Genomic DNA, 23,560 nt, shown 5'->3' on the forward strand with positions numbered 1-23,560 from the left:
CACAAAAATGTACTTCAAAAATGTTAAGATAGACTAGGTTTTATCCCGTGGTACACCACGGGTCTATTATTTTATTGATATGATATTGTAATAGTTTAGTGGTGCTTGTAGTCGATGGTAAATTGCATTTATATATATATTGTTAACGGTTGTAGATAGGTTTTGTATAAACTCTTGATTCGTAAGTTGAGAATACAGTAGAAGCTCTATAAATTAATACTCTTTAAATTAATACTCGCTATAAATTAATAAATTTTTCTAGTCCCGAGTTGGGCCGGTGTAAAAAATGACACAATTCGATAAAATAATATGATAATACTTTTTTTTGAAATCCTATGTAAAAATATAGTCCCATCAATATCATAAATTAATAATGATATAAACTATATATATATATATATATATATATAAGAAAATTTAGTGAAATATGGCTCTATTGTTGTTTGTCTATTCTTGAATTTGCATTCTTGTTAGAGCTCTTCTATAATTTTTGTCATTGCATCAAAAACAATTTGTATTGTTTTCTCAAATTGTATCCAAAAATTATAGAGCGTCTTACACGCGACAGTTGCTTCTTTACGGGTAATTGGTTATAAAGNGGATTGTAAAGAATTTAGTTGAGACTTGTTTGGATACAAAGATAAGAGAAGATGGCACAAAAATGTACTTCAAAAATGTTAAGATAGACTAGGTTTTATCCCGTGGTACACCACGGGTCTATTATTTTATTGATATGATATTGTAATAGTTTAGTGGTGCTTGTAGTCGATGGTAAATTGCATTTATATATATATTGTTAACGGTTGTAGATAGGTTTTGTATAAACTCTTGATTCGTAAGTTGAGAATACAGTAGAAGCTCTATAAATTAATACTCTTTAAATTAATACTCGCTATAAATTAATAAATTTTTCTAGTCCCGAGTTGGGCCGGTGTAAAAAATGACACAATTCGATAAAATAATATGATAATACTTTTTTTTGAAATCCTATGTAAAAATATAGTCCCATCAATATCATAAATTAATAATGATATAAACTAAATATATATATCAATATCATAAATTAATAATGATATAAACTATATATATATATATATATATATATAAGAAAATTTAGTGAAATATGGCTCTATTGTTGTTTGTCTATTCTTGAATTTGCATTCTTGTTAGAGCTCTTCTATAATTTTTGTCATTGCATCAAAAACAATTTGTATTGTTTTCTCAAATTGTATCCAAAAATTATAGAGCGTCTTACACGCGACAGTTGCTTCTTTACGGGTAATTGGTTATAAAGATACCATAATATCTTCTTTGACTTCATCATGAAGAATAGTAACAACAGTTTCTTCTAAACTATGAACTTTTAAACATTTATCATTTTCACTTTGATAATCTAGTAAACTATTGACATCAATCATATTACGATAGCCAAAATTATAAATTAAGAAATATAAAAGTGTGAATTATAACAAAAATATCTTATTTTTAATCGAAAATATTCAAAACTATGAAAATAAAAATCTCTTCATTAATTTATTGATAAATGAATAATTATTAATTTATCGATAAATTAAAACCTCTATAAATTAATAAGGTCGGGACCACAATATTTTATTAATTTATAGAGGTTTTACTGTATACATTTTATGATTTGGTTAGTTATGATTTAGGAATGAATGATATGTCATATTTTTATTTTGATTCTCAGTTGATATTATTGGATTAATAGTGTACATTTAAAGCTAATAAGAACTTAGCAAATATGTAATCGTTTATTAAACGCATATTAGATATTTACTAAGATGTATTCATCTTGAATTAGTTGCTATATTATAGGGATGTGATTACAGAATTTGTGTTATCAATTCTTTTTGTCAAACTCAGTCCTAAAAATTCGGCATGTAAATTAGATCTTTTCTCAGATACAATGGGCATTAATTGGCATTAATTGAATGTAAATAAGTACATTATGGATTAAAAACCAGCCCAAAATATTCAGTAATCTTAAGGAGGATCCGGGTAATTGAATCGGTTATAATTTTAGTTAAAAATCTGACCCAAAGTTGGCAAAAAGCCAAAAAGTGATGGCACCCTATTGTACTTTAAAAATGTATTTTGAGCTCTATATGTGGATATACTTGTTTGGTTATAAATATCCTAAGAAATTTTTTAAAATATATATCCGTTTATAAAAATTCAAATCACATCATATGCTGAAAAAAATCTAAAATTTTATTAACTTTATGTATTAAATAGTAATTAAAATAATTAAATATAAAATTAAATAAAAGTGCAAGGAGAATTATATTTTAATCTAACATATTGATTTAAATTAGGTAGATAGTTTTTAGGAAATTAATATTATCAAATAAGGAAATGATTGTGGTTGGTTGTAAGGATTGTATATAATTTAGTTGAAACTTGTTTGGATACAAAGATAAGAGAGGATGATACAAAAATGTACTTCAAAAATGTTAAGATAGATAGAGATATATTACAGTAATAAAAGGGGATTTAAAAATAATTTATCTAATAATATATGGAAAAAAAAATCAATCTGATAATATTAGATTTTAGAAAACTTTTTAACTTGATTGAATACATTCCTTTAATTTGGGGGTAAAGAACTAAAATATTTAAATAATGAGATCTAATTAATTAATCAAAGAGAAATTTGGTATTTATTAAACCGAGATCACTTTAGGGATTTGTTTCACTATATATTGTGTATAACCCTTGCTTTCAAAAAGACAATCGCACGAAACCATCACAATTTCACAAGGTCCCGATCACTTCTTCTTTGTTCTTGTTATGATGATATCTCTTATCCGATCACTGTCTGTTTTGATTTATTTCGATTCGATTGCTTGTTTTTCAGTTTAAGGGATTTCGTAGTTTTGAAAGTCATATTAGCAAGGGATAATATATATGGATGGTGACAATAATAATCATGGAGCTCCTCATCCTGTTTCTATAGAACAGAAGAAGATGTGCTTAGATTTCATGAGGAAAGCATATGCGATGGTAGATGATCCTTCGACGGATTTGATAATCTCGTGGGGATTTAACCGTGATAGTTTCATAGTCTGGCATCCTCCTGAATGCTACAGAGACCTTCTTCCTCGTCTCTTGGGTGTCCCAGACTTCTACAGATTTCGACTATATGTAAGTCACTCAGTTAATTTTAGTTACTTGTTCTTCTTTATAACATTGTAAAAATTGGGGCCAAATTAAAACATCTTTGTGTGTGTGTGTGTATATATAAACAAACGGGGGATGGCATTGGCAGGGGTTTAAAAAGGTTGTCTCGTCGGTACATTTGGAATATGCAAGGGATGATTTTGTTAAAGGGCGACCTGAGCTTTTGGAAAAGATTGGCCAAAGCTTCCTTGAAGAACGTGAGAAGAAGATGAAGCCACTTAGAGATGCGATGAGAAATTGCAAGAACATGGATGAGGAACGTTTAGTCACCAAGGAGTGGATGGCGACACTGGAAAGGGAGAGAAGAGTCCAAGTCGATAAAGATTTTTTAAAGGATGCTGATCTTCTTTTGCTACGCATCTCTAAGTATAAGGAGAGAAGGGCCAAATCTTTTACCAGATTTGGTGGATATTATTAAAGAAATCTCTTTTTTGATTTCTCTCTACCAAATGAGAATTCATTTATTTGTTTCTAGTAAAAAAGTATATTTGCAAATTTAATTTGTTCTAATTTGTTCTGTTGCATATGAAGTTTAAGATTATTTGTAGAGGCTGCAACACAAGCATATTTTCCAAAGATGATTCATTTGGTATTTGTGATTGCCCAGCATTCTCCAAAACTAAATGCTACATTAGATCTTAATAGGTGCAGATGTCTCCTAATGTAGCTAGGGCAAAAATTGATAAAGCTTTAGCAAATGAGAGGTCGAGGATTTTATGCAGAATGTATAGCATTCGAAAGGGAGAGAAGAGAAGAAGCTTTACCAAAACATGTTGAGAATCAATTACAACTTGTAGTGGATAGCCTCAACAATTTGATCAATCTTGCTGATGTTTGAGTTAAAAGTTGCAACATATATATTCATGAATAATCTCATATCTATTTTTCATTTGTTGCATAAATTTCTTTCATCTATCTAATGAGATCTTTAGTGTTGTGTAACTTATGAATACTCTCTACCGTACTTATTACTCTTTGGTCTCAAAGTTTTGTTTTTCTTTATGTTTTAAAAATCTCCGCATGATTACGTCTCGTAAAATCGATAGACCCACCCTTTCCGCCTCGATTTTATCATAGATTATCTGATTATATTTGTCTAATTTGAATATAACCCGTCTAATCCGATCACTTTCCACTTAATTTTATGTATACTGATTATTCTCTTAAATAGCGATGATGATCTACGTGCTATTTTGTGTATACTGATTATTCTCTTAACTGACACAAACCGTGATCTTCGCTATTTTTGTTGTTGTTGATTGTTCGCTTATTTGCATTCGTTTCGTTTGTGTTAATTTAGTTTGGTTCGAATGATGTACTTAGGGCTGATATAAAATGGATGGTGAGAATAACAATCATGTTTTGCAATTGCCTGGAAGAGAAGAGATCTTTGATTTAGTGAACAAAGTATTGGGGATTAGGTCGGTTGTATAATTGGGCTTTATAATGATGGGCTTGTTACGTATTAGTCACGTCTATGACGGTTGTGTAAACCCTAGTGGTGTTGTGTATATAAGCTGTTCATAGCAGATTTAATAAAGTAAGGCAGTTTGATATCCAATTCTACATGGTATCAGAGCTAAGATCTCATAAAAACACATAAAATTTCTTCCGCTGTCTTTCTTTTTCTTCTTTCTCTGCTCGATAATTTTGAGTTTTCTTCTCTAAGTTTGAGAAGTCATGTCTGAAGAGTCCTCTGTTACGAAAAGCAAAGAAGTGGCGATGTCTCAACCCTCGTCCGTGATGGTTTCGCCCTATACTCTTGCTAGCTCTGACAATCCCGGTTCCATGATCTCTGGTGTTGTCTTGACCGATGATAATTACAACGAGTGGGCAACAGAGATGTTGAACGCTCTTCAAGCTAAGCGTACAACAGGGTTTAATAATGGTACGATTCCCAAGCCAACAAGCAGCGATCCTGACTTTGAGAATTGGCAAATCGTTAATTCGATGATTGTTGGGTGGATTCGAATTAGTATCGAACCAAAGGTGAAGTCTACTATTACCTTCATCTCTGATGCTCATCAGAAGTGGGTGGATTTGAAGGAACGTTTCTCTGTGGGAAACAAGGTGTGTGTTCATCAAATAAAATCTCAGCTTACTTCGTGTCGTCAAGATGGGCAGACGGTTCTTGATTATTATGGGCGACTGTGTACGCTCTGGGAGAGAATATGGTCTTTACAAACCAATCAAAGCATGTACGTATGGTATGTGCGTCTGTGGCGCTACTCTTGAACCAGCTAAAGAACGTGAAGAAGAGAAGGTGCATCAGTTTGTTTTAGGGCTTTATGAATCCAGGTTTGGAGGAATTTGCACTAACATTATCTTGATGGATCTGTTGCCTTCTTTTGGTGAAGTGTACTCTCGAATAATAAGAGAAGAACGTCGTTTGTCTACAGTTCGGGTTTGCGAGCAGCAAACCGAGGCTGTGGGATTTCTTGCTCGTTGTGACCAAAGTGATTCGTCGTCTAATGTTGGAACCTCTCGGACTGACTCTTTTGTTGGCAACAAGTCAGACTTGTCACTTGTGAGGTCTCGGACGACCTGCTCCCATTGTGGACGTGTTGTTTATGAGAAAAAGGACTGTTGGCAGATTGTTGGTTTTTCGGAGTGGTGGTCGGAACGTAATGCTCCTGGTCGTGGTTCTGGAGGACGTGGTCATGGTGGTCGTGTTTCGGGCTTTAATGGCTCTGTTTCTGGTCGAGGTCGTGGGCAGATTATTGTTGTTCATGCTACAAGCGCTAACCCTTCTGCGTTTCCCAACTTTATTGAAGATCAGTTGAAGGTGCTGGCTCGAATGATAGAAGAAAAATCGTGCACTCCATCAGCGGACAAATTGTCTGGTAAGTTAGCTCTTGGTGATGTTGTTTTAGACACAGGCGCGTCTCATTACATAACCAGCAACCTGTCTTTTTTGCTTGATATGGTGCCTATTCCGCCGTGTTATGTGGGGTTTGTTGATGGTAGTAAAACAAATGCAACTAGCATGGGAGTTCTTCCTCTTTCAAACGAAGTCAAGTTGACTAACGTTCTTTATGTCCCTGCTTTAAATAGCACATAACTCTCGGTCTCTAAAATTGTGAAACAAATGAAGTGTTTCGCAACATTCACTGATACTATTTGCTTTTTACAGGACTGTTTTTCGAGGACTCTGATTGGGACCGGGGAAGAACGTGATGGGGTGTACTATCTTACGGATGTCACGACCGCAAAATTCATACGGCCGAAGTCTCTTCTGATCAAGTCTTGTGGCATAAACGCTTAGGATATCTAAGTTATTCAGTGTTTTCGTTTTTACCTATGTTTTCTCATTCGTCTTCATGTGTTGGAACTCGATCTTGTGATGTGTGTTTTCGGGCAAAACAAACAAGAGAAACATTTCCAGAAAGCCTTACTAAACCTAGTGATTGCTTTTCTTTAATACATTGTGATGTTTGGGGGCCGTATTGTTCCTTCTTCCTGCGGAGCTGTGTATTTTTTGACAATAGTTGATGACTTTTCCAGAGCTGTTTAGACGTATCTTTTACTCGAGAAATCAGAAGTGCGTGTTGTTCTCAAGAATTTCTTGGCTTATACGGAAAAACAGTTTGGCCAGACGGTGAAAATGATCCGCAGTGATAATGGTACATAATTCATATCTCTCTCTGCTTATTTTCGTGAGCAAGACATTATTTACCAAACGTCCTGTGTCGGGACTCCACAAAAAAATGGACGTGTTGAACGTAAACATAGACATATTCTCAATGTCTCTTGGGCATTGCTGTTTCAAGCTCATCTTCCTACTAAATTTTGGGGAGAAGTTGTCCTAACTGCTGCTTATTTAATTAATCGTACACCTTCCTCTGTTCTTGGTGGTCGTACTCCGTACGAAGTTCTTCATGGCTCCAAACCTGTGTATGATCAACTTCGCATCTTTGGATCGGCTTGTTATACTCACCGTCTCTCTCGTGATAAAGAAAAGTTTGGTGAAAGGAGTCGCTTTTGTATATTTGTTGGTTATCCTTTTGGTAAGAAAGGATGGAAGGTCTATGATCTTGAGCGCAACGAATTCTTGGTCTCTCAAGATGTGGTTTTCAACGAAAATGTTTTCCCTTATGTACAAGCGGTTTCTCCGTCTTTGGTTGTTGTCCCTTCGGTCTCTTCCTCTGATGATGATTGGGTTGTGTCTTTGTCTTCCCTAGTAAGGGGGAGTGTTACTATGGATCATGTCGATTCTTCTGTTCCCGATGCTCATACTGATGTCCAAGATAGTGTTGTCGCATCTCCACCTGCTCGATTGTTCGAGCTGCCCCTTGTTCCTTCTCTTGTCGTTGAGCCTGATTCGTCTCTGTCTTCCTCTTCACCGCAAATAGAGGACTTAAAAACAGAGGACTTGCCTTCTCCAGCTGATTTAACACAAGTTGTGTCCACTGTTGTAGAGCCAGTGGCTCCTCGCCAAAGTACAAGACCAAATAATGCACATTTTTAGTTGAAAGACTATGTTACAAACTCTGCGATATGTACACCCGACTTTTCTCACGTTCTCCCTGGCTCCACGTCTCAGTCCTCTTCATCGGTTCCAGGTAATGTGCAATATCCTTTGACTGATTTTATCTCCGATGAACATTTTTCACCTCGTCATAGGGCCTTCTTGACTGATGTTACAACAAACATCGAACCAAAACATTTTGAAGCGGCTGTCAAGATTAAAGTACGGAATAATGTCATGACAAAAGAGGTTGATGCTCTTGAAGTAAAGCGTACTTGGGATGTTTGTGATATGCCGCCAGGCAAAGTTGCTCTTGGTAGTCAGTGGGTTTATAAGACCAAGTATAATTTTGCTGGATCGATTGAGTGTTGCAAATCTAGGCTTGTTGCTCTTGGTAATAATCATATTGAGGGAGAGGATATAATGAAGCATTTGCTCCGGTGGTGCGCATGACTACTGTTCGTACTCTCCTACGTCTAGTTGCGGCTAATGGCTGGGCAGTTTACCAAATAGATGTTCACAATGCGTTTCTTCATGGTGATTTGGATGAAGAAGTTTACATGCAGTTTCCTCCGGCTTTCCGTCATTCTCATCCTTACAAAGTTTTTTGCTTACGCAAGTCTATATATGGTCTTAAACAATCTCCAAGGTGTTGGTTTAAAAAGTTGTCGGACTCTCTTCTTCGGTTTGGCTTTGAGGCATCATATGATGACTACTCCTTGTTCATCTATTCTCATAAAGACATTGAATTACGGGTGCTTGTCTATGTCGATGATCTTATCATTACTGGTAATCATGGGTATATGATTCAAAAATTCAAGGAGTATTTGGGACGTTGTTTCTCTCTGAAAGATTTGGGCAAGCTTAAATATTTTTTTGGTATCAAAGTTAGTCATGGTACGAAGGGGATTTTCTTATCTCAACACAAATACACATTGGACCTTCTTGCTGATAGTGGTACTACAGCTGCACGTCCTGCTCTTACTCCTCTTGAGCAAAATCACAAGCTGGCTCTCGATGATGGCCCTCTTCTTGCTGATCCTCAGCCGTATCGACGATTCGTTGGTTGTTTGCTTTATCTCTTACACACTCGTCCAGAACTCAGTTACTCTATTCATGTTTTGGCTCAGTTCATCAAAAATCCACGGGAAGCTCATTGGAATGCTGCATTGCGTGTTGTTTATTTTTTCAAAGGATCCCCGGGTCAGGGTATTCTTCTCAAAGTCGATCAGGACTTGTCTCTTCACGTGTATTGTGATTCTGATTGGTCATCATGTCCTTTAACACGTCGGTCTCTTAGTGTGTATGTTGTGTTACTAGGTGATTCACCTATTGCTTGGAAAACAAAAAAAAGCAAGATGTTGTTTCTCATTCTTCAGCCTAAGCTGAATATCGGTCGATGGCTTTTGCATTGAAAGAAATTATGTGGTTGTGCAAGCTGTTGACAGGATTGGGTGTCAAACAGGTATCTTCCGCTCATCTCTATTGTGATAGTAAAGCTGCTCTTCACATTGCTTCCAATCCGGTATTTCATGAACGTACCAAACACATCGAAAATGATTGTCATGCTGTTCGGGATGCTGTTCTCAATGGTACGATTGTGTACGATTGTTACACATCATGTTCGTACTAACGAACAGTTGGTGGATATCTTTACTAAAGCTCTTGGTCGGTGTCAATTTGAATATATCATGTCCAAGTTGGGCGTTCAGGATCTTCATGCTCCAACGTGAGGGGGAGTATTGGAGATTAGGTCGGTTGTATAATTGGGCTTTATAATGATGGGCTTGTTACGTATTAGTCACGTCTATGACGGTTGTGTAAACTCTAGTGGTGTTGTGTATATAAGCTGTTCATAGCAGATTTAATAAAGTAAGGCAGTTTGATATCCAATTCTACACAAAGCATATTCGATTGTGAATGATCCTTCAACGGATTTGATAATCTCGTGGGGATCGAACGGCAATAGTTTCATTGTTTGGAATCCGCAAGAATGTTGCCAAAACTTTCTTCCCCGACTTTTACAAATCGACGACTTTGGAAGATTTCTAGAATATGTAAGTTTTTGTAAATTCCTTCATGAGCCAAAAATTCAATTATTATAAAATCTTTTGTGATCGATGTTGCTAATATATACAGTATGTTGTTTGTACGTAACGTAACGTATATAGGGCTTTAGAAAATTTGAGCATGGACAAAAATTGCAATTTGCACGCATTGATTTCGTGAGAGGCCAACCTCAACTTTTGGACAAGATTGTCGAACGTTACTTGCTAAGGCTGAGAGATATTCATGCCACATGATTCCTTACCTTCGGAACCTTAGTTATAGCTGGGTGAGTTTTTTTTGGTCTCTTGCTTTAACTTAACTTAATTAGTTAAGTTAATCATATCATTAACCATTTTGAAATTCTTATTGTTTAATAATATATTCGCAGGAGACTTATAATGGGCTTGTTCGTTGGTTGACACAAGCAGTTGCGGTTGCGGCAGCGGCAGCGACTGCGTTTACGTTTTTAACCGTTAAATCGAAACAACGTTTAAAAATGTTAGACGCAGTTGCCGCAGCGTCATGACGCAGGTACCTGCAAAAAACAAACGAACAATTATACCTGCGTCTGCCGCAGCCGCAGGTACCTACGGCAGCAAAACGAACAAACCCAATATTGAAAATTTGCAAACTGGCCTTAAGCTTTTGGAAGATATCGACAACCTTTTAAGCAATTGGAAGATGTCCACTGAACCAGATGGATCAAATATCATCTCCTTGTTGCAAAACTTTCATTTACCGTCCTTCTCAAATAATCAAATGTGATTGAAGAAGACTTGAAGTGCTTTGCCTTTGTTCATCGATTTTACAAGACAAAACATGTTTTTGGCTTTTAACGATTTAAACTTTTCCAGCATTATTGAGATCTTGACAATTGACACACAAGATCCGTAGCTTGTGTTCATTGTGTAAACGCACTTCTTGATGCGTTAGCGTTTGTGGTTTACATAACGCAGTTCTTGATGCAATGCAAATAAGCTGTAAGCCTGTAATGAATGGTTCTAACAGTTAAAACTAATTCATTTATTATTTTGTGGTAAGAACATATCGATAAACATTATAAATTGCAAAGAAGCTACACTGATTTGTGATGATTACAATAAAATCTGCGTATGAACCGATCAAAGAACAAACGCTTTTTTTTTTCATCTAGTTGGAGATCTAGTCGACAAACATTTTCCGCATGACACGAGCTTCAATAACGAATGTGGTCTTGCCCTTCTTGTTCTCACCTTCAACCTCGTGGCCTATCATTTACAAAGTTTCCATTTTTTCAATTACCGATAACCAAAAGGTTTTGATTTTTACTTAAGATAGAGAGGGTTTTGTTGTTTACCTTGCGACGTGTGCCTCTTGAGGTTTTCCAGCATAACAAGCTTCTTGATCTTGGTTCAAGTCTCCTGTAAGAAATAGAAAGAGTCAACAAATTTACTTGATCTATCTATAGGATGTTCGATTTGAGTGTTTAGAGATTCTTACAGATTCTCTTGTTCCAGCTTCTCGGCTATAGACACGGCCTTACGTTTAGACCAACCGTTTTGGAGTGAGCATCCGTCAGCTTGCTGGATCACATGAGCCAACGAAACCTTACCTCTCACAATGCTTTGACTCTGGCTTGCTTCCAAATGTTTCCTTCTAGCTCGGGCTAATGCAGAAGAACCAACTCGCTCTGTCCTCTCTTCTTCCTGTTGCTTCTGTTGTTGTTGTCGTCTTTGTCCATTAGATTCAGTAACTTCAACTATCTCACTTCTTCCACTTCCATCAATGTTGTAATCGTGGCCAATGAGTGCTAAAGATTGTGGCAAGCTTTTGTCTTTCACAGGTGGGTGAGGATGATGATGATGATGCCCATTGTTTCTAGGATCTTTCTTTGTCTCGCATCGGATCTCTATAGTGATTGGACACTCAAGAACCTCCTCAAATGCTTGCATAATATGGCCACGAAATTTCTCAGCCGTGGATTTGGTTAACGGCGAGCTGAACATTAGATGCACAGTAGGAGCTGCCATAACACACACAAAAATCAAAAACATTTAGCTTCCAATTTTTTTTGAACATCTAATCAAAATACGAAATGCATTACCTGATCCAAGGCTAAGAGAGACAATCCTTCCTTCTTTATAAAGAAACTCTCTCAAACCATTAACTCGAAGCTTCTCGATAACTTCTAACCAAATTTCTTCAACAGCAGGTCGGTTTTTTCTACTATCACCTCTTCTTCTGTCCAAACCAGAACTTCTTCCACCTGCTGGATCACTAGAAGGATCCAGATGGTGATCTGAGCTATCTCTGCCTCCATTGTTCTCTAGCGGTAATGGGCTACGGTTAAAGCTAGTATCTGCAGTGGACGAACGTTGAAGCAGATAGTTCTGATCAGGAGCTAGTTGGAGCAACGCAGCTGTGAGCCAAGTCAGTTTATCGTTTGATACTCTCAGCTGTTTCTCTGCCTCGGATAACGTCTTAAGGGCCTGTCTCAGTTTCTCCATATCTTCTTTAGGTACTATAAATGGTGAACAAAACCAAAAGTTGGATTAGAACAAATGACCATAAACAAAGCTATTGTAATATGTTAAGGTAGGTTGGAGAATGTAGAAACTCACATGGTTGTCGCCGGAAAAACTTTCTTTTGTGCCGATCTTTAGTGAAATCGTAACTACCAGCAAGAATATCTGTTATGACCGTTGCAAGCTGAGACATTAAAGCCAATGGTTCTACACTTGTTTCCATTATAGTTCTCAGATTCTTCACAGTATTTACAGTATCTGCAGATAAAGCTAAATCAAGAAGATCCACTAATTTCTCATCAGAAACAAGCCCAACCTGAAAAGATTAAAAGAGAAATTTCAGTTAAGAGAACTTTCCAACTTCCAGTTGTTATACCGGTGAGACAGAGCAGTGCTTACCAGTTCCTGAACTAAAGGAACAGAGATCCTCTGTCCTAACAAACTCAGCTGTTCAAGAGTCATCTCAGCATCTCTTAATGAACCATCTGATCTCGAAGCAATAAGCTTCAATGCATCTTTATCTATTTCAATCTCTTCTTTTGATGCAATCCATTGCAACGAGTAAACTATATCCGCGTCCTTCAGTTTCGGGAAAAAGAACTTCTGACACCTCGATATGATCACATGAGGCAAAACATCAAGACTCGAACACACGAGGATAAAGACTACACGGCGTGGCGCTGCTCGGTCCACCACTTTGGACAATGCATTCCAACAATCAGATGACAATGTATCACAATCATCAAATATGAACACCCGAGGTGACTGAGATGAAACCATCACATTACCACCATCAAGTAAATCCATGATGTTCTCAAAGTCATAGTTCCCAACAGGACCCACTTCACGAATGTTCCAGCTTTTACCCATATCATGTGAAACACAAGAACTGCAAGCGCCACAAGGCTTTGGCTGTTCCATGGAATGACAGTTCAAAGCCCTAGCAAATATCCTAGCGCAAGAGGTCTTTCCAGTTCCATTTGGACCATGGAAGACATACAAAAGTCCAAGCTTTCGTCTAGCAACTGCATTAGAAAGAGCTTGTACCACCAGATTCTGCCCCAGGAGATCCCGGAACGTTTTAGGCGTGTATTTCTCCGTAAGACTCTGATGCTGTTGCTGATGTCGATGCCGAGCATTTATATGACTCTTCTTTTTGTGTTTTTTCTCCCCTGACCTTCCTTCTGAAGCAAGGTCAGAATCATCTTCGTTCTTGAGAAGATTGTCTGCAAAAATCCCTAGCTCCCCTGAGTAATCATGCACCCAACCTTCATTCTCTGCACTATCAACTAGTAAAGGAAGTGCTTCACCATCAGAGTGGATAAAGGAGCTTGAGTCATCATCAGATTGTATCATCATCATATCAGAACCATTTCTCTCATTGGTTTCACCTTTCCTTCCTCTTGAATCAGACATACCACAAGACAAACTCCTACCCGCCTTATCAAGAAAAGTTTTCCCTTGGTGATGAATTCTCGACCAGTTAAACGGAATCCCACAAGCCTTAGTCATGTTCTGTTCCCCAAATCCTTCTTTTTCTACCTCATGCTTCTCACCTTGAGGCAATGTATTAGAAGCAACGGACATCTCACTCTTACCACCACCACCACCAGTATCTCTACTCTTACCTCGAACTCTCCTCGTCCCTCTAAATTTACGCCTTTTAGGCCGACTCATTCCACCCGTACATCCCCGAGTATTACCACCTCCTCCAACTCCATACCTAACCCGTGGACGAACATTAGATGAAACCACATCATCACTATCACCTACAACAACCTCATTAAGCTGATCAGATAATGTCTTAACCATAGCATCATTAACCCTGCTAAGCCTCCTACTAGCTTTTGATCCCGAATGAACTGAAGCAACACCATGAGAAATAGCCTCATCCCCAATTCTATAACTTTTCCTACTAGATTCCTCTCTCTTAACTCTCCTACCACTGTCCCTTTCACCACTAATAACAGGACCCGACCTCTCATCAGAAGGAGTCACTTTAGATGTACCAAAATTAACAACAGGTGAAGAACCGCTCAAAGCAGAGAGCCTACGACCAGACTTCTTATGATCAACAGACCTTCTTCCTCCTTCAACATGATCTCCTTTCTTCGGAAGCAAATCAACAACGGAAGGAGGAGTGCTCCAAGCAGGAGGGCTAGCAGAAGGATCTCTAAGAGAGCGTGACCTTTGGAGAACAATGAGGTCTCTCATTAAGGCACGGTTAGTTAAAACAGGACTCTGCTTATGCATATGGTTCTTCAAGTGAATACAGTTGGTTAAATGGATGTGGTTACGGAGATGCTCACCGATGTCTCCATTTGCATCTTTGAGAATTCGATTCCGAGTTGAAGAAGAAGAAGCAACCCTTGTCGTAGTAGTAGTAGTAGTCGTCGTCATTTATCAGAGCTTTGTCTCTTTCCTCCTCGGAATCTTGCACAAGAACCAAATCGAATTGTATCTCATTTTTTAAAAACCAAATCTTCGCAAGTTACCAAATTTGAAGTGATTTTGTTGGGAACAAACTATGGCAATTAGCTTTGAATTCCACAAAAAGATTGCAAAATCTCTCACAAACCCACTACAAAGAGAGAAGTTCCCAAATCGAACTAAATTAGTGAAATTGAGAAAATAAAACCCAAATGGGGAAAAGAGTTAAAAATGGAAACTTTGGAGCTCTGCTCTGTTAGTCTGTTACAAACAAAGTCAAGGGAGGAAGCTAAAGCATCAAAATTTCTGGTTCTTGTACACTAAAGATGAGAGAACTTTGTATTCTCATTAAAGATGAGAGAGAGAGGGAGATAGAAGAAATTGATGAGAGTGAAAAAAATAAAAGAGAGAGGCAAGTGGGGATTGTCGTTGTTGTTAGTGACCTCATCAGCCACAGAATCAAACAGAAACCAAGAGAAAGAGAAAAAAAAGCAAAAGAAAACGGCAGCGTTTTAAAAGGAATCACAGATCTCTCCTCATTTCTTCACCAAACTTTCACATGCAGGATTCAGAGGAAAACTAATGGGGGTTTTTGATTTGTGGAGAAAACGATGGCTTTTGGCAGAGAGTAGTAAACACCTCCCTTTCGGGTAGAGGCTTTTGTTGTTCTTTTTTATGTTTCTAGTGAAAGAGAGAGAGAACTTAAAAAGGAGGGGAGGGGAGGGGACAGATCTGTTTACAGACACGAACACAGAGGCATATAATATGAACAATAAAGAAGTGTGTGTCCGTTTGTAGGAGAAGCATGCAAAGATTAAATTATGTCCTTTTCTCTTCTTTTTTTGCTGAATTAAAAAAGTTACGGCTTGGTTTTTTGTTAATCTTTGTTACGGGTTTTTTATAAAAAATAGTCGAAATTGGCATTTATTTTTCTTATTCTTGTTTTTTTTTTCATTTTTGTTGCTTTTTTTGTCCGTAATATGATTGGGTCATTTGAAAGCTTGGAAAAATACATTTTAAATGTACAACAATTTTAAGAACTTCATCTAATGACAAAAATACTTTATTAGATGACATTATTTGGGTTAATAATAATGTGTAATATGTTTGTTTTCTAATGAAATAAAGTTAAAGGAGAGGTGTCCACTCAAGCTAGTCAAATCTTTCTAGTCATCAAAATAACAATACAACTATTTTTCCTTGGTAATATGATTGGGTCATTGGTGGATTCTACCGTTAGAATCCATTAAAAATATTCTTACATTAATCCTCAATTCAATGACAAAAGTTTACATTCTTACTACATTAATGATTCATTTTTATTTACTCATAAAATATGGTAAAAGGATTAAGAGATGTCCACTCAAGCTAGCCAAATCTATCTACTCATAAAACAGTAACAATCCAAAGTACTAATCATATTCTTTTTCCTTCTTAACCATCATGGATATTTGTAGAAGCTCTTTGATTTATATCCTCCTTTGTTTAAGTTAAGGTTTCTACTTGCAACTATTCAACATGGATATGTCTCATCAATTCTAAATAGAATCACTGTTACCAATCATTAAATGATCGAGATGAATAGTATCTACGTAAGTCGTCACGGACTAAAATTTATTTTCTAAATGGACGGAAAACAAAAGAAAGTCGTATGCGTTATATATAAACTATATTGAAATGGTTTCTATCTCAAGTAAGATTCCATAGTTCCATTATCAAAATATGTACTTAGTGTGTGTTTTATTGCCAAAACTGCAATTAGGCAAGAAATAGGATACGACAAAACGAAAACAAAAAAGCATCCGGGGGATAACTATTGCGGTCAACGTCCGATCACGTGCGCACATTGAGAGTTTGAGACTGAGATTGATCATTACAAAACAAAAAAAAATAGTATGATCACTAAATTTATATATCAAGTTGCTTTTGTTATTACTATGGGATAAAAACGAGGAAAATGTAATATATCATGGAGAGTTCATATGATAGTTGATAGACTGATAGCAGGGGCGGATCTAGGTATAAAGGAGATGGGGCACGTGCCCCACACTCATTGTTAATAACTCTTCAGTTTGACCTCTTTTGTATATGTTAACTTAGCACATTTGGTAAGAAGTGCCACATGCTGTCCTAATGGAAGAGGGTTCAATTCCTCTTATCTACAATTTGTTTATCATTTTTATGTTTTGGCCTTCAATTAATATTGCTAAAAAAAAAATCTTAAGGTAAGTATCCATTCATGCCCCATGTAAATTATCGTCCTGGATCCGTCACTGACTGATAGTATATGACTGATCATAACTGCGATATATCGTATAACTTTTACTAACTAACATTGTCAAAAGATATTAAATGTTAGTAATTAGTACAACACAAGTGAAGAAGGCATAGGATTCGGATAAAAACAATAAATGGGGGGAAAGAGGGTACGTATGGAGTAGCAAAGCATGATGGACCACCGATTTGGGTATTGGAAATTAGTAATATAGTCTGTCGAAGGAAGGCGAGATCACGTGTCTTTTGCGAGACTCATATCATGAGACATTTCTTTCACTAATACAATAAAAACATATCAACATGGATTCATGTGTCTACGTGCAACCTATGCTGCCTATATACAACATATATGTATATACACGGTAACACGAATTTAAATTTAGGCACCTGAATTTTTTTATATGTTGAATCGATCTATATATACTGTAGTACTTAAGTTCGGTACGTAGAATTAGAATGCTTTTAACTGCGACATATAGATAATTCATAATGGTCAAACTATATTATATCTAAATATCTCTTCTTATTGACACATCATCTAGTCAGAACTTTTTTGTGTGTGTATCTTTGCTTTCACTTTTCATGGCCTAGTTGAAGAACTTAATACCTAACCTTACATTTTTTTTGGACCAAAATCATAATTTAAGCGAAACATTAGACAAACATTAGACTGGTCCCAGAAAAACAAAATTTATGTTTTATCGCAGCTAATAGATTTTATATACATGGGTAAAAAAAAGTCATATATCTATTGGACTCTTCTTTATAATTTGTTATAACTGTAAGTTGATGAATTCTCTTGAGGGATTATGTATTACCATTAGCAAAATATATACAAAGTTGTGTAGCGTAATTACAGGGATTATACTTGTTACAAGAGGATCATATCAATCAGAATTAATTACACAATATTCTAATATCTATCACCCTCCCTCAGTGAAAGCGTTGGGCTTGCAGACGGTTAAACTGGATCGGAAATCGTTGAACAGGATGGTTGGGAGACCTTTGGTGAAGATATCTGCAAATTGAAGAGAGAATGGTACATGAAGAACTTTAACCTGTCCCATGGCGACCTTCTCTCGAACAAAGTGGATGTCGATTTCAATGTGTTTGGTCCGTTGATGCTTGACAAGATTGCTAGAGAGGTAGACAGCGCTCACGTTATCACAGTAGACTATGGAAGCTTTCGTAATGGGGCATCCGATTTCAAGAAGCAGATTGCATATCCAACAGAGTTCAGCGACGGTATTGGCAACACCTTTGTATTCAGACTCTGCACTGGAGCGTGAGACGGTAGGCTGGCGTTTGGAGGACCAAGAGATCAAGTTGGCGCCAAGATATACACAGTATCCAGAAGTAGAACGACGGGAGTTTGGGCACCCTGCCCAATCAGAATTGGAGTAAGCTGTGAGTGAATCAATGCGGCCTTTGAGTAGTTGTAAACCGTGAGTTTTCGTGCCTTGGATGTAGCGAATTATGCGCTTAAGAGCTTGAAGATGAGGTTGGCGTGGAGAATGCATGAATAAACAGATTTGTTGGACAGCGTAGGAGATTTCTGGGTGAGTGAATGTGAGGTACTGCAACGCGCCTGCCAAACTCCGATAATAGGTTGGATCATAGATCAGTTCACCAACGTCTGTGGAGAGCTTGGAGTTCGCGTCAACGGGAGTTGCACAAGGGTTGCAGTGAGTCATGCCAACCCGATCGATAATGTCTTGTGCATAAGCAGCCTGACTGAGAAAGAGACCGTGAGTGCTGAACTCAGCTTTAATGCCAAGGAAGTAACTTAATTGGCCTGTATGTGTCATGGGGAACTCTGTTTTGAGAGAGGTGATGATCGACTGAAGAAAGGAGTGATTCGAAGCCGTGAGTATTATGTCATCCACATAGAGGAGAAGATAAGCTTGTTGTGAGCCTTTGCGACAAACAAATAAAGACGTATCAGATTTGCAAGTGTGAAAGCCAAGAGTGTGAAGAAAGTTTGCAAACTGGGCATTCCATGCTCTAGGGGCCTGTTTAAGGCCGTATATAGCTTTATGAAGCTTGCAGACATAGTCAGGATGTTGGGGGTCGACGAAACCAGGAGGCTGATGCATATATACCGTCTCATCAAGGTCACCGTGTAGAAATGCATTTTGAACATCGAGCAGATGGATAGGCCAGTCGCGGGCAAGACTAACATCAAGAACAGTTCTTATGGTGGCTGGTTTGACAACAGGACTGAATGTTTCATCGAAATCTATTCCAGCTTCCTGTGATTTGCCATTAGCCACCAAGCGAGCCTTGTGACGTGAGAGAGACCCACCTGCATCATATTTGTTTTTGAATAGCCACATAGAGCGAACAATGTTGGTGTCTTTAGGTCGAGGAACCAGATCTCATGTCTGAGTCTTAATCATAGCACCATACTCAGTTGTCATTGCAGGATTCCAATTAGGATCAGAAAGAGCTTTTAGATGGTTGTTTGGGAGTGGGGAAACAGAGGTAAGAAGCGAGAGGACCTGTCGAGGCTTATGGATGCCACGTTTGCTTCTCGTAGTCATGGAGTGACCAGAGGGAGCAGGTGGAACAGCGACGACATGCGGTTCAGGTTGGGTATGTGTTGGAGTGTTTGGGGTGGTTTGAAGTATGTCAAGGAAAACTGGAGATGGTTCATCAGGAATGTCAAGAAAGTGATAGAGCTGAGGTGGAGGATGCTTTTCTGCGGCTGGAAAAATAGTTTCATCAAACAGAACGTGGCGAGAGATGATAATTTTGTTTGTCTTGAGGTCACGACAACGGTAGCCACGGTGTTGAGAAGGATAGCCGAGAAAGAGACATGGTGTTGAGCGAGGTGACAGTTTATGGAGATTGAAGTGGTTCAGACTGGGAAAACAAAGGCACCCAAAAACACGTAAATGGTCGTATGACGGTGGTTTGTGAAAGAGGATAGAGAAGGGGGTTTGGTTGTTAATGGCAGAGGAAGGAAGAATGTTGAGAAGATGGACAGAGACATGAAGAACTTCAACCCAATAAGTAGGAGAGAGATGAGCTTGAAAGAGAAGAGCATGAATCATGTTGTTGATAGTACGAATCATACGTTCGGACTTGCCATTTTGTTGAGAGGTATGAGGGCAAGAAAAACGGACTTTTATGCCATGAGTGTCAAAATAGTTGTGAAAATCAGAGTTGTTGTACTCACCACCATTGTCACACTGGAAGGATTTAATGGTGGCTCCGAATTGTGTTTTAATGAACTGAGTAAAATGGAAAAATTTGGAGAATACATCGCCCTTGAGACTAACAGGATAAACCCATAAAAAATGAGAGTGGTGATCAAGGAACAAAACATAGTAACAAATGCCACTGATGCTGGAGAGAGGGGATGTCCAAACATCATAGTGGATTAAATCAAAGACATGAGAAACTGATGTATCTGATGTTTGAAAAGGAAGTTTTATTGCTTTTCCCAAATGACAAGCCGTACAAGACTGTGAGAGGTTGTCTTTATTACAAGAAACAGAATTAGAAGAAATAATAGAGTGAAGAGTGGCATTATTTGTGTGTCCGAGACGTTTGTGCCAGAGATCCGGTGAAGCAAGGAAGGCAAATGAAGTTGACGAAGAGGGAGGTGAGGAAGGTGTGATGGGATAGAGTTCACTGGAGCTGTTGCTGCGGAGCAGGATTTGGCGTGTCTAGAGATCCTTCACAGAAAAACCAAAAAGATCAAATTCAACCGAACACCAATTGTCAGTCGTGAATTTACAAACAGACACAAGATTTTTGACAATTTGAGGAGTGACAAGAATTTGTTTGAGGGAGAGGGGACGAGAACAAAGAGGGAAGGAAGGAAGAACCATAGGAAGTGACAGGGATAGAGGATCTGTTTCCAACAATGATAGAGTGTTTGGTGTTAGAATTAAGAGCGGAGGGAATCATACCTTCTGAGGCGGCTAAGTGAGCAGTTGCGCCTGTGTCCATGTACCAGTCAGCAGCGGAGGGATCAGGCAGCGTCATGGTGTTGAAGGCGTGAGAAAAGTCAGTAGTCGGCTATGGTGCGGTGAGAAGAGCCTGCTGAGGATGAGGGAAAGCAGGGCGGGAACCAAGGAGACCACGGTTCTGCAGAGGAAGAGACCATGGCATGGGCTGATTTGGCCACTGCTGATATGAGTCGGGCCAGAAATTGGGGGCCCAATTAGGATAACAGGGTCGAAAAGAGTTGTTGTGACGACCGCGAGATTGGTTGTTGTGTTGGCGGCAAGAACCGCGGCTGTGCGGAGGGTAGTGGTTGTCCGGTCGAGTGGTGACGGTGAGAGCGGAGGGAGATGAAGCATGGTCGGTGTTTGAAGCCACCGGTTTCTGTAACTTCTGGAGACGAGATTCTTCTAACTCAAGCATGAATTTGTCCGTGGAGAAACTGGGAAACGGATCTTTGTGTTTGATGAGATTGATGATATTGTCAAATTTGCCATTCAATCAATTGAGAAGGTACATAACCAGGTTGCGATCGGAGACTGGGGCATCAACGTTCTCAAGACGATCGGAGAACGACTTTAGTTTTTGACAGTATTCCTGAATGGATTGGTCGCCGATTTCGAGGGTGCGAAGATCGTTATCAAGTTGAATCGCCCGCGCCTCCTTGTTGTTGCGGAATTGGTTCTCGATGCGAAGCCAGATGTCCCGGGCATAACCACCAGTTTTGAAAGAGCTGCAGAAGAGTTGAGGAGCCAAGGTGCCATAAAGCCAAAGTTTGACCAAGCCGTCACGCTTCTGCCAAGCAACATCAGCATGACCAGTGGGAAGAGAGGTACCATCGATGTGGCCAGACACATCAAAGGTGAGACAATGAGTGAGGAAAAGTTCACGCCATGCATCATAGTTGTGGTTATCAAGATCCAAAATCAGAGGAATGTGAGATTTGATGTTGGTGACACGAAAAGCACGCTCGTTATTAACGGGAGCAGCCATGAGGAGAGGAAGAGAAAGGAGAGATCAAACTAACGAAGAAAAAGAGAAGAAAAGAAGAGGAAAAAAATCAGGAGTAGAGAGGCTATGATACCATGTAAGTTGATGAATTCCCTTGAAGGATTCTGTATTACCATTAGCAAAATATATACAGAGTTGTATAGCGTAATTACATAAATTATACTTGATACAGAAGGATCGTATCAATCAGAATTAATTACACAATATTCTAATATCTATCAATAACGTTATTCACGTTATTTTTGGTTGCATATATTAATAGTTGTTGTGTATATATAGAAAGAGATGGGTGGAGCTAGTGTGGATGATTTAAATTTATCAACTACTTTGGAAAAAAGGTTGAGAATCGGCACGGCTCGTGAACAAGAATTTTTTTTTTTTCAACTTTAAGTACAACGATCATGATGATTTAACAGCATATTGCATCAATTTGGTTAAGTGATTCATATCTTATAAACAAGGATTATGCTGTTTTCATGTTTCTGCGTTAAATATATTATCTTCATATTGTTTTGGGGTCAAATATATTGTTATCTACTTACTTCACTAATTATCTATACCAAAAAAAGAAAAAGAACATATGGAAACGTTGACAAAATAAATGGAGACAAATTAGGAATATATAAAATGAAACAAGTACTACTCCTCGATTCCTAAATAGTTTTCGCTTAATAGACCAAACACTGACAAAAATTCTGTACCAAATAAAAACTATGTAGTCAAAGGTTAATTTTCTTAATTCTTTTTAAGTTATAGGTTATTCAGTATCTACTGTATTCTCTTAATAATTAAGGGATGGAATGCACCTAAAAACGAGGTCTTTTGTAGTTGCAAAATTCAATGAACTAACTAAAGTGAATCCACATATTTTTGATAGACTCATGACACATTAAATTAACGTTCTATTTTGGAAAGTATTTTGATTCCCGAGCCCAAACTGAAGCTTTATCTAACACTTGGAACTTGTAAGAGTGGAGTGGAAAAGAATATTTTATCTATAGACTCATGTAACTTACTGCTCCTAGCTATAGCTATATAACCTTTTGTATTTCTTATAAATTTATTCAAACTACAGTGACAAAATGTCAAATTCCTGAAGCTAATGTAATATTCAATTATCCATTGGTGGAGGAAGCTATTTTTGGAATATCGAGATAGAAACTCATCCTTATTCAAAACCATTTAAAATCGTAACAAAAAATCAAAAGAATAAATATGTGAAAAATAAGATCATGGTAACAATCAGTAATGAATATTTTTTATAGTCATATGAATCTGATGAACTACTTACTATACAAATTCCAGATGGAATCTTCAAACATCCATGTCTAAAAATTCTCAGTATCGAACCTAAAACCTAAATCACGTGCCCACCGTTGCTATTTTGCGGCGGCCCATTGCTAGTTTCCACGTGCCAGTCTTGAATTTTAAGCAAAAGTAAACAACACAGAACAAAATGTTTCCTCCACATGTGCTTCTCAGTAGTTTGTTCGGTAAAAGCCTAGTTTTAATTGTCCCAGAAAGGTTACTAGACTAAAACAAAAGTCAAAAGCTGAAGCTAAAGAAAGACATTTCCATTACATACTACTAAATCACTACTTGTTAGTATGATATTGGCTTATGAATAGTACTTACATATAGCTCAATAGTTTCAAATAAAATTTTG

General features: G+C 37.8%; 2 protein-coding genes across 2 annotated transcripts; one reads left to right on the plus strand and one right to left on the minus strand.

Annotated features, from left to right (window-relative positions):
- LOC104727931 (heat stress transcription factor A-4a-like) lies at positions 2,696–3,619 on the plus strand. Its single transcript, XM_010446984.1, has 3 exons — positions 2,696–2,782; positions 2,879–3,165; positions 3,290–3,619. The coding sequence occupies exons 2-3, from the start codon at positions 2,929–2,931 to the stop codon at positions 3,617–3,619; spliced, it is 567 nt and encodes a 188-aa protein (XP_010445286.1). The 5' UTR covers positions 2,696–2,782; positions 2,879–2,928.
- Positions 10,766–15,392, minus strand: LOC104723178 (protein STICHEL-like 3). The gene is made up of 6 exons (XM_010441504.2): positions 12,622–15,392; positions 12,319–12,538; positions 11,802–12,218; positions 11,198–11,720; positions 11,055–11,118; positions 10,766–10,965 (listed from the first exon to the last, which is right to left on the minus strand). Exons 1-6 carry the CDS (start codon positions 14,620–14,622, stop codon positions 10,864–10,866), a joined length of 3,327 nt encoding a protein of 1,108 aa, XP_010439806.1. The 5' UTR covers positions 14,623–15,392; the 3' UTR covers positions 10,766–10,863.

This window comes from Camelina sativa, chromosome 11 (genome assembly GCF_000633955.1).
Source record: "Camelina sativa cultivar DH55 chromosome 11, Cs, whole genome shotgun sequence".
Classification (NCBI taxonomy): domain Eukaryota; kingdom Viridiplantae; phylum Streptophyta; class Magnoliopsida; order Brassicales; family Brassicaceae; genus Camelina; species Camelina sativa.